At 37.9% G+C, this 11,872-nt stretch overlaps 2 protein-coding genes across 3 annotated transcripts; one reads left to right on the top strand and one right to left on the bottom strand.

Moving 5' to 3' along the window:
- Window positions 1-615: 615 nt before the first annotated feature.
- On the top strand, window positions 616-8,952 carry LOC104586771 (Cyclophilin-like peptidyl-prolyl cis-trans isomerase family protein). Of its 2 annotated transcripts, none has more exons than XM_088902901.1 (8): window positions 616-1,009; window positions 3,271-3,384; window positions 3,474-3,622; window positions 7,596-7,668; window positions 7,758-7,847; window positions 8,016-8,133; window positions 8,492-8,531; window positions 8,624-8,696. In XM_088902901.1, the coding sequence occupies exons 1-7, from the start codon at window positions 902-904 to the stop codon at window positions 8,497-8,499; spliced, it is 660 nt and encodes a 219-aa protein (XP_088759027.1). In that variant the 5' UTR covers window positions 616-901; the 3' UTR covers window positions 8,500-8,531; window positions 8,624-8,696. The 2 variants fall into 2 exon arrangements, with proteins under 2 accessions (XP_088759027.1, XP_010242418.1); XM_010244116.3 differs by lacking the exon at window positions 8,016-8,133 and adding an exon at window positions 8,793-8,952 and having other exon boundaries at window positions 646-1,009; window positions 8,624-8,706.
- On the bottom strand, window positions 8,889-10,896 carry LOC104586772 (tubulin alpha-1 chain). The gene is made up of 4 exons (XM_010244117.3): window positions 10,637-10,896; window positions 10,320-10,554; window positions 9,843-10,213; window positions 8,889-9,764 (listed from the first exon to the last, which is right to left on the bottom strand). The coding sequence occupies exons 1-4, from the start codon at window positions 10,727-10,729 to the stop codon at window positions 9,108-9,110; spliced, it is 1,356 nt and encodes a 451-aa protein (XP_010242419.1). The 5' UTR covers window positions 10,730-10,896; the 3' UTR covers window positions 8,889-9,107.
- Window positions 10,897-11,872: the final 976 nt, after the last annotated feature.

Genomic DNA, 11,872 nt, shown 5'->3' with positions numbered 1-11,872 from the left:
GGTTTTTATTGTTCAGTCTATCTCAATAAATCTTAGTTCTACCATATACTTGGGGTAGATGTGGGATTCGATGCCAATACATGGGTGGGTATTGATATTATAGGTAGGGGTATTTAAAATTTTAAATTATTGTAAATTTGTAGTGGAATTTAGAATTATGAGGTGAAATGTAATATAATGTTTACTTTATTTATTTGTATATAATATATATGTATATGTTATTTATTTATATTTCTTTTTTGTAAATTCTTTTATATTATTTAATTTTTATAAAAATATGTATAAATTGATGAAAATGGTTGAAAAATACATGTATTTTTTGTTTTTCTTTATTTAAAGAATTATATTTTCTTTTTTCTTTTAATAACTTGTTAATTTTTAAAAAATAATTTAGATCAGGTCATATTGGGATATCCAACATCTTAGATTTGAATTCAAATCGATATTTATAAAGATCGGATTGAATCTTTGAATCAAATTGTATCAGACCCAGTGTGTTTAAGATTGAATTCCAATATATCCTGATTGGCACCTGAAAAATTTTCTCCCTTTTATGAGAAAGGTATATTAGGCTCAAAAAACATTTGGGGTGGGTCATAGTGCCGGATCGGAATTGATGCCAATTCCGGACGGGTATGAATGCGTAGAGTGTGATTTTTACGTTTTGAATGTTTATAGATTTGCGGTGGAATTAAAAAATCTGTATTAGGCCTGTCGTACTTTTCCGAAAAAATTTCTCACATTTTTAATTGAAGCGGATAGAGCCAATAGCTAACACTGACAACCGTCAGATTGGAATATGTCCACTGGTGCACGTTATACGGTTGAAGTAGCGCGGGGGAGGGACGACGACTATTTTCAGCTCGTCTGAACTGAGATCTCACGCCAAAGTCAGAACAAAATGTGGAGAAGTCGTCGGTTGTCGATCCTCGTTACTTGCCTCTTGCTTGCTTTTGTTCAGGTTTCCTCTGAAGATCCCGAACTCGGATCGGTTCGCGTTGTTTTTCAGGTATTTTCACCAGAGTCTGCAGTTTTCGCCCTCATTTTTATTCGTTTAGTTTGTACCTATTTTGGATTTCTGTTGAATTTTCGAAAATTGTTTGATATTTCTTGGGAGATTGTTTACTGAAATGGAAGTTTTTCATAATCTACTCCAGTTCAATCACATTTTAGTATATAACCCACAATGTGCTGGTACATAGGTCGCTTTAGTAGGTGATTATTGCGATAAGATTCCAGTAGGGAAGAACGTGGATCCTAAGAACTAGGAAAATATCGAGTTCTTGGGAAAGTGGCTCCGTGGTTTAATAGCTCACTTGGTGATGACTACAGGAGTAGGTTTCTGAAAGAGAACTCCTGCCTGCTTCTATCCATATTTCGTCCAGCTTTTCTATCTTCTTTTTATTTTTCTTTTTATGATTGTAAATTAACAAGATCATACCGCTATAATTTTGGTTTCATTTATTAACCTCATATTCATATTCATACTCCCTCCCAGTGTTCTTTGAGCTCATTAGTAAACTATACAGGTATGGTTATGTATACTCAAGCTTGATTGAGTGCAATGTTGAAACCGAAGGATAGATTTTATAAGGGGTTATCTCTTTTAAGGTCTGGTGTGGTTTGTATACGAAGATAACTTACTGAAATTTCGAGGCTAAGTATAAAGGCGTAAATTACACGTTTGTTATTTTAGCAATGGAGGTCGGAGTCCTTGTCAAGTTCCTACAACTTATGAGAAGCTGGAGAGCTGCTGGAACCAATCTTCCTATGAGTGCAGATCATAACCACATGCTTTTTCCACACAAAATGATGTCCTTAGGAGCATAGAACAAGAGTGAGAATGCTAGATTCCAAGCTAAAATATGTTAAGGTTGTGAGCATCCATGGGTATGTTTGGGTGCCTCATATGTGTACTACAAAGAAAAGGATTTGAAAAGAGAAAAATTTATTTGTTAAAAACTTCAAATACTTTAGGAATAAACTATAAGTTGTAGAACTGAATGGTAACAAACATGATTAAACCTAGCATTTCTTAAAAAGAATATTTTATTTTAAGAAAGTATTGGTAAGGAAAGATTTGGAGGATCAAATATACAGACTTAAGAAACTATTGTTTAAGAAATAGAAAGATATAACTGGAGAAGTTGTTGATAATGGGAGAGTGGTTTTAACATTTGCTATTAAAATCCAAAATTGAAGGAACTTTGGGGAGGTGATGGACTTTCCTTAAGTAGGTGCATTCATCACATGGGGTAATTATCATTATGTACCTGTTTTTTTTTTTTTTTTTGCGTACATATTACTAGGAACAGTAACTTGTGCAGAGATTTTCTATTGAAATTTGTGAAAATTTTCTCTTAAGATGGTATTCCGTACACTATATTCATGGGCTTCAGGAATGGGTCATGACATAATTGCTATGGGTACCAATTCCTTCTGGACAAGGCATCTGATTAATCTCTGTTTTACCTGATTATTACCCATCTGGTCTCTGATCCTCATAGGAATTTATTTTTAACAATTTCGTGCTTAGTCTTGTCTGCAAAATCATGTTAGAATATGTCGCAGCAAAGAACTAATTTGGCCCTGATGTGCAGGCTTCTTAAATCTATAATGTACACCCAAAGTCTATAATAATAATGCTAAGCTGCAACTTTTGGAGTTGTTTTGTAATGAAATCTGGGAGAGAGAAAAAAAAAACTGAATAAGTAATACATATACTATAAAAATGGAAACAACTATGTATGAAAAAATGTAGAACTTTCGTTCATCAACTAATTTTACATGGGCAGTTTTGTTGGACTTGGTGTGAGCATTGTCATTGTCCACTAGGTCAATATTGTTGCCAATTATATACATGAAAAGATGGAATGAAGAAAAAGAACCTTGGAATATCATTAAAAATATTTCTTCGTTGCCATTTTTTATCAAAAAAAAAAAAAACTCTTTATGAAAATACATGGAATCACAGGAACTGACCCATTGGGTCAGGATCATATCATTTTGATGTTAATTTTTGCACAAGGTCTGGCCAAAAGACCATTACCCCTAATGACTCATATTAACAGTTTTGTGTATAATTTATACAATCTAGTTATAAAAAGATTGCTCTCCAGGCATTACAGTGAAATCTACATCCTGAGAAAAATTGGCTTCCTGATATCCAGATAAATTGATGGTGATTATGGTTATTATAAAAGCTTGAATTTGTTTAATTCACTTTTTTATGCATTAACCATGTAATGACATGACATACTTTCCGTGCAGACTAATTATGGAGACATTGAATTTGGATTTTTTCCCAGTGTTGCACCCAAAACTGTTGACCACATATTCAAACTTGTCCGTTTGGGTTGCTATAATACTAATCACTTCTTCCGGGTAATGACTGGAATATTTAGAATTGTGATTTTTCCATAACAGATTGATTAGCAAACCAGTAGAGATATACTAAATTGAACTCAATGCAGGTTGACAAGGGATTTGTTGCCCAAGTGGCAGATGTTTTGGGTGGTAGAACAGCTCCTTTGAATGAGGAACAAAGGGAAGAAGCTGCAAAAACCATTATTGGTGAATTTAGTAGTGTCAAACATGTAAGAGGTATTCTTTCTATGGGGAGGTAAGGTCTTTTAAGAAATTGTTTTCTAGAAACTTTTAATTTTATTTCAGGACTTCTCTGTGATGTCATTCCAAATGTCTTTGGCTTCTCCTTGTTAATTTATAAGGAAGATTTAGTTCTTTAATCCTCTCTTAAGAATGTAGTAAGATTCAGCCATGTCAATCTGGTTCATTGTGTCATGAGACAGTTGACTTGGTTTAATCTGTAAAAAAAAAAAAAATCATAAGAATGTAACACAAATTGGTGCACACACTGGTGCATGCGTTGAGAGCAGGGTTTTAAAAGTGCAAGGTGCAAAAGAAGTGCAAAGGGAATTTTGCACCTGAAGCTCAGTTTGGAAGGAGTACAAATACAAATTTGTAGAGTGCAAAGCCTTGTATTTTGTATTATTTTCTATGAATTTGTACTGTACATATTTGTATCTGTACTCTTTCCAAACTGAGCCTAATGCACAAAGCACAAGGCGAGGTTCATGACTCTCCAAAGTAAGGTTCAAAAATGCCAAAACATTCAAAAGAGTGCACAAATAAAAATATTAAATGTAATATTATTAAAAATATAAACTTAAAATCAAATATAACATAAAACATATTTGAGCATGTAAAACCTTCTATCTCTATATTTTTTCCTAATCGCATTATTTCAAATAGCTAATGTGATGTTAAACATTTTGCATTCCTGAATCCTGATTCTATGGGCTGCCTTTGTACCAACTACCAAGCCCCTTGAGGCAAGCCAAAATAAGTCCATTTTGGGTTTTGCATTCTTAATTCCCACAAAAGAATGATCTTATAATTTTGATTTTTTAAAAATATCTTTTTATTAGGATGAATGAATGAATAGTTGTAAGAATTCATGAATACTAGTGTTGCATCTTTTTCCCGCTTTTGGTGCTGGGTACAAGTTTATCATACACAAATATCTGGAAAATTGTCTTTGGAAAGGGGGGGATCTAGACTGACAGAATGCTCCAGATGTGTGGTGTATAGCACACTTGCAGTCATTATCAAAAAGAATGTATTTAGAAGTTGTGGATTGCTAGTGATAAATTTTTTTCTCCTTTCAGTGCCTGGTATTAGTGTGTCATACACAAACATTTGGAAGATCGTCTTTGGTGGGGTAACATCTGGCCTGACAGAATACTCAAGATTTATGGTGTATGAAAGAGTTATTACCAATAAGATTATATGGTTAGTTATGATCTTAGAATTAATAGAGTTGACCCAAAATGTTGGGTATCACATATTCCTCAAACCCCCACCCATTTTTTTTTTCATGTTTATGGAAAAGGGAGATGTTATGGATATGCTTCAATTCTCAAATAGTTAGTATAGGACTGTCAATTGGTCGGGTCAACTTGACAGACCTGAACCAAATTGATCTTATTATATAGGGTTGGTATCTGTGTTTTGTGTATCGATTATAATAGGGTTGATTCTTGGTTTTGGTTTTGAGTTCTGATTATAATAGGTCTAGGATCAGTTTTTCTTGTTCTGACCTGATTAAGACCTGAATGAACTATGTATTATAATGTAATGCATACCCCCAGAGTTAAAAACCTATTTCTCATGGCTTACATATAATAATGACATGTTAATATGTCTAAAATTGTCATAATATATAAGATACCTAGAGAAAGAGAGAAGCCCTGATCTCCTCTTCTAAATTGGCAAGCAATAAGCAAACTAGAAGCAATCAGCAGTTGCAATCTTGCCGTCATCAAGCTTGCTGATGGTTCAGCACTCTGCACACTGCATTATCTTGGTTTAAATGTTTAGTTCAGCACCTATTTGGAGCTTGGCAAGCCGTGTTGGTAGTGACTAGTGCATCTATCTTATGAGTCAGAACAGTAGCAACAGTGGTTGGCAGTGATCTCTTATCTCTAGCAGTTGCAGTCTGGGTCTTGGTTTTGAGTTTTGAACACTAGAAGCAACTGGCAGATGGCACCTAATAGTTTGGTATTACTGAGTGGTTGTGCCAAGAGAACAAAAAGTGCTCGACCAACATCATAGTCTACAGTCTACACCAATGCAGTTCTGCAATGAAGTTGGGTTCCTTTTTTTGCCCTTTAAGATGGGTCCCTCCTAGGAAATTTCCAACTCCAATATTTTATATGAAAGCATGATAATAACAAGTATGGATCTTGAAAAGGGGTGTTTTGTCATTGCATGGGGATGCATGAGGTAAGCCTGGCCTGGCCCCGGTACAATCCATCACACCCCTAGTTCTGTCCCATGTTATGGTGCTTCTTTGTGGCACAGTTGTCTGTTTCATGTATCATTATAGCATGCATTAGATGTCCTATTCCCTGTGATAGGAATAGAGATCTGTCTTTGCTTTAAGATGTTTCCATGTGAAACCAAACTATTATGTGCCATCTGCCAGTTGTTGGAATGAATGATTTGTAGCCATACATCAGATCTGGACAGTAAGTGCCCTATCATATTCCGTTTTCATTATAATTTATTTATAATCAATAAAAAAAACAAGCAGTAGTCACTAAACCAGGCCTAATCTGGATGATCTCACCCTATAGATCAATCTTATCAACTTCCCTGAGCCAAACAATCAACCTAGAGAGTTGGTTGATTTTTGTCTCTAATGGAATGAGATCTGACATCATAGTTGCATTGGAGCAGTATTTATCTTTTCATGGCCATCCCACTCTTAGTGTTTTTGGGGATTGGGGATGAACTCTTTAGTATATTTCCATGGCATTCAACAAAAAATGCAAGACGGTCTGTTTTCTGATTTAGTATCAAAATTTTACTGTGTGAATCTCTAAGATGCTAACAAATCTCTTAACACCAATAGAATTTTAACAGATCCCAATTTATTTCTAAATACCTGCCAATTATGATTGGGTCTTATCCTGATTAATAATAAGGACTGTTCTAGTTTTGCAAGTAATAAATTCTACAGGATATAGTTTGGGACTGGGTCTATACATTTCTTAATTGGTTCGGGACCGAGTGCATTGAAGACCATCTACAGCATCTGTAGAAAGAAGCAATCTGTTGCAAGCTAAAGGGGCTAGAAGGGCTATGGCTATTACAAAAAGGACCTGGGTTGAAGTAGTAAGAAATGATTTAAGTTCTCATAATTTTACAATGGATATGTAACAGAACAGAATGATGAAACAGGATTGTGTAATGGACCCCATATAGTGGGGATAAGGCTTAGATGATAATGATTGGGGACCTGGTCTACCCTGGCTGAACCAAATCCAACCCTTTGACGGCACTAAGGTGATTCGAAATCATAATTATCCAGTTATTACTCACTAAACATTTTGTCCTTGTTATTCATCAAGAAAAAAAAAAAAACTTTCATCCTTGTTTAACCTTAAATCTCCTCACTAGTTATGCTTTACTTTTCATGAAATCCTTTTGCTAGTTATGCTTCAATCTTGCTTTATTCATGATGCCACCTGATGGTGCACGATCTGGTGCTCCCTGCTGGCGGACAGCTCGGATGCCGGGCTGGTGAGGTCACCTGGGCAAGCTGCAAGAAGACTGTATCAGAGTGCCCACCCTGGGTAAAGCAACCCAGACACTCTGATATTGTTTTCTTGCAGCTCGCCCAGGCGACCTCACCAGCCTGGCGTCTGAGCTGTCCGCCGGCAGGGAGCACCAGATCGCACACCATAACCACCAATTTCTTGATTGAAATTACTCGCCATTTTTTTAATATTATACTAAAGGACAAATCTCAAAAGCCCGATTTAGAACTATCACACTGATCCACTTAAAATTGGAATTTTAGTAGTACATTTTTAGCATTTGTAATTTTGCATCTCTTATACTCGTTTTAAAATTGATGTTTTCTTTCACCAAAATGGGATGTTCTGCATCTTCCGCTCTATCTATTTAATCTTTTTTTCTCTTTCTGGCTACTGGATCATTGATCAATTCTCTTGCTGGTCCTAAATTGATTTCTTCCATTTGTGATATGTATCTGTGTTGTGGCGCAGGTATGCTGATCCAAATAGTGCACAATCCTCATTCTCAATCCTTCTAGGTGATGCTCCTCACCTTGATGGCCAGGTATTGTTGTTACACTTGGTAAACATTATTAATGATGATTCCAGTGCTTTATGCTCCTCAAGTTTTGGCTGACATTCCTCCAACTTCAGTATGCAATATTCGGTAGAGTTACGAAAGGCGATGACACACTGAGAAAGCTTGAGCAACTCCCAACCCGTCGAGAGGGGATCTTTGTAATGGTAAAATTCCCTTATTTTCTTACAAGTGCAACTTTGACTTAATTGGATGATGTGTCATTTAGTCTTTCTGAAGGTTAGATTTTGTTCATACATTTTACCACTTTAATGCATCTATGGCAACTTGTTGCAATCATTTTCTACTACCCATCAGATTACCCTTGTTCTCAGCTACCTCTATATTACATTTGGAACTGGATGGGCCCACTAGGATTCGTGGAGGGGTCCTCCAAGTTGCCTCCTTTCCAAATATGTGAACGGATGACGGGAGTTCTCACAGGTCAAAAGAGTACGTTCAGTTGTATGCTATTTCTCCACCTATATTATCAATTTCCAGGGTCTTCAGTTCTCGGCTATGATGCAAATCTCCTTAATAAATGACTACAAGAAAAAGTACAAGTATAGTTTACTACAAGTCCTGTTTCAAATAAAATACATGGTATAGTGTCATCCATTCATGGGAGCTGGAGTTGTGTCAGTTTGCAGATTTCTTAAATACTTGAGGTGCATCCAAGTATTGACAGATCTTAAATGGCCCGTAATTATTCTTATGAAGGGTTTCTTTCTTTTTTTATGGTAGGAAGTTAGGCTTTAGTTGATACTTGAGAGGATATTGACAAGTTACAATATTTGTCTTTTATTTTCAGCCAACTGAACGGATCACAATTTTGTCAACCTACTTTTACGGTGAGAACTGAGAATCTAACTACTTATAAATTGATACAAAATCTGACCTCTTGTAGCAAGCAAGTCAATGAATTTTTTCTTGACATATGTAGACACCAAGGTAGAGAGTTGCGAAGCAGAGAGGTCAATACTGAAAAGAAGGCTCATTGCTTCTGCCATCGAAATTGAGAAACAGGTAAAAAGTACAATCCCCTTCCTTGACTTAAACCATTGAAAAGAAAAATATACTCTAAGCAAATTGCTTATGGTGTTAATTTGCAGAGAATGAAATGTTTCCCGTGAATCAGAAGCAAGATGGCCTTTTAGGCTTTAGCGAATGTTTTGCAAAGATATATTCCAGTATGGGGTGGAAGAACGTTAGCTAAAAACAGAATTGTATATGATGATTCCATTAAGAAAGAGAGTGTTCTCTTGAAGAAAACAGCTCTAATACACCAAAATGAAAACTACGAAAATCCACTAGCTAATAAAACGGACGGTTTAATCCCTCATTGCAGGCCAATGAGTCGATTGGTGATGTTACGCTGAAAGCAAAAAGAGCCACATCTATAAATCTACTACTGCTCAACTATGGGACTAGTACTCCTCTCCCTCATCTTCATCGTCCCCTTCTCCAGATTCAGCACCAACTTCCTCGTAATCCTTTTCCAAAGCGGCAAGATCCTCACGGGCTTCTGAGAATTCTCCTTCTTCCATACCTTCACCAACATACCAATGTACGAAAGCACGCTTGGCATACATGAGATCAAACTTGTGATCAATTCTTGAGAACACCTCAGCAACACTGGTTGAGTTTGATATCATGCACACAGCCCGTTGAACCTTGGCCAAGTCTCCACCAGGGACAACCGTTGGTGGTTGGTAATTGATTCCACACTTGAAGCCAGTTGGGCACCAATCTACAAACTGGATTGTCCTCTTTGTCTTGATTGTGGCAACTGCTGCATTCACGTCCTTTGGCACCACATCGCCTCTGTACATTAAACAGCAGGCCATGTACTTACCATGGCGGGGATCACATTTTGCCATCATGGATGATGGCTCAAACGCACTGTTGGTGATCTCTGCAACCGAGAGTTGCTCATGATATGCCTTCTCTGCGGATATAACGGGGGCATAGGAAGAGAGCATGAAGTGGATACGGGGATACGGAACCAAATTAGTCTGGAACTCTGTAACATCCACGTTGAGAGCTCCATCAAAACGAAGAGATGCTGTCAGCGAGGAAATAACCTACAAGAAGGGTACGCGGTTAGGCTAAAATCTAGAACTATGTCACCAGACGACACCCAAACTGATCAACATACACACCTGAGAGACCAGCCTGTTGAGATTGGTGTAGGTTGGCCTTTCAATGTCCAATGATCTGCGGCAGATGTCATAGATAGCTTCGTTGTCAAGGAGTACAGACACATCGGTGTGCTCCAGAAGAGAGTGAGTGGACAGGACGCTGTTGTAAGGCTCAACAACAGAGGTTGAAACCTGAGGAGATGGGTACACTGTAAAACCAAGCTTTGATTTCTTCCCGTAATCAACCGAGAGTCTTTCAAGCAATAGGGATCCAAGACCCGAGCCAGTGCCACCACCTACGGCGTGGAAAACAAGGAAGCCTTGAAGTCCCGTGCAGTTGTCAGCCAACTTTCTGATACGATCTAGGCACAGATCAACGATTTCTTTCCCAACTGTGATGGAAAAAACGGACACCAAATGTATGTAGTTATGTATAAATGTGAATCTGACAAGGGTATGTTAGTAAGAAAACGAAAGGAAAAGGAGGGGGGCTTATACTTGTATAATGGCCTCTAGCAAAGTTATTGGCGGCATCTTCTTTTCCACTGATGAGCTGCTCGGGGTGGAAGAGTTGGCGATAGGCACCAGTTCGCACTTCATCAATAACAGTGGGTTCAAGATCCAAGAAGACAGCACGAGGAACGTGCTTCCCTGCGCCAGTCTCACTGAAAAATGTGTTGAAGGCATCATCCCCTCCTCCAACGGTTTTGCCACTGGGCATTTGTCCATCAGGCTACAAGAGAAGGCGAAAAATAAATAACAGCATACATTTTGAGAGAGATAGGAATGTATTAAAGGAAAAGGGGGTAACTTACCTGGATACCGTGTTCAAGGCAGTAAAGCTCCCAGCAGGCATTTCCGACCTGGATTCCGGCCTGCCCAATGTGGACGGAAATGCACTCCCTCATTTTCCTGTTTTGCTGTGCAAAGATAGAAAAATAAAAGAAAGAGAAAAGAGAGAGCGGTAAGCTGGTAGAAGAAAGTAGGGTTTGCGGTCCAGGGGAGTGTTGAAGTAAGAGGTTGGTGTGGTGAAACCGTGAAAGCTTGCCTTTTAAAATTTAAAAAGACCGACGATGTTACTGGGGGGCTCGGTGTGTTTGAATTTTAAATTACATGCCAGTGGGATCCAGCTGGCTGGCTTTGACCGTTTGTTTTTTCATTAATTTGAATTTCGAATCTTAGTCCGCGATTACGATGAGGTGGTCACATTTTAAGTTTGGTTTAATCAAACTAATGGGTGGGCTCTGAGAGATTACATCTGAGCCCCACGAACGCTCCACATGCACATCTCAGCGTTCATTGGGAACATCTCCCCAAGTTCTCACTGAGAGAGATGCTCCCAAAATACACGATGGGATATGTCGTGGGCCGTTTGTGGGGTGCAGATGTGAATTCGTGTTCTGAGTGTTTAAAAGTTCATGCGGTATTATACCTTCCGGCATCATAGAAAATGCCCTAATTGGCTAAATGCTAATACTATATGCCATATATTGGCCTTGACCGTTGGTGGAGACTGTGGAGTTCACCTCCAATACGCAAGTTTAAAGCATCAATATATGGTATGGCATAATGGCATTGCATGGTGTATATCTTATCGGAATCAAAGATATAAGGGTCCATTTGATTTAGATAGGAATTAGAATGAAAATTAGAATTAGCTGGAATGGGATTTCATTTCAAAGAGGGAGAGGAATGTCATTCCATCAACAATGAGAATAAGACTCCAATTCCAGGAGTTCAAATCTGTGCCCCATGGCCTGGCACCCTAAAAACGCCCCACACAATGAAAGCCAGCCAAGTGACCTCTCACATGCATTCCCTCTTCAGTGTGTGCAGAGCCGTTAGCTCCCAATTCACCCAAAATGAAAATTTATCCTTATTCCCGCTCATGCTCTATAAGACTCTCGACTTGCATTGTGGAACTCGATCGCCCATACTCTCTCTCTCTCTCTCTCTCCCCGAGTGGTTAAAGATACAAGATACATATTAAACTTCAAAATACTATTAATTAATTCTCCATTCATCATGTTAAACAACAATCTCATGAAGAA

This window comes from Nelumbo nucifera, chromosome 4 (genome assembly GCF_055504915.1).
Source record: "Nelumbo nucifera cultivar China Antique chromosome 4, China Antique-T2T, whole genome shotgun sequence".
Lineage (NCBI taxonomy): Eukaryota > Viridiplantae > Streptophyta > Magnoliopsida > Proteales > Nelumbonaceae > Nelumbo > Nelumbo nucifera.
Note: the sequence above shows the minus strand (reverse complement) of the source record. Positions and strands in the feature narration are given on the sequence as shown.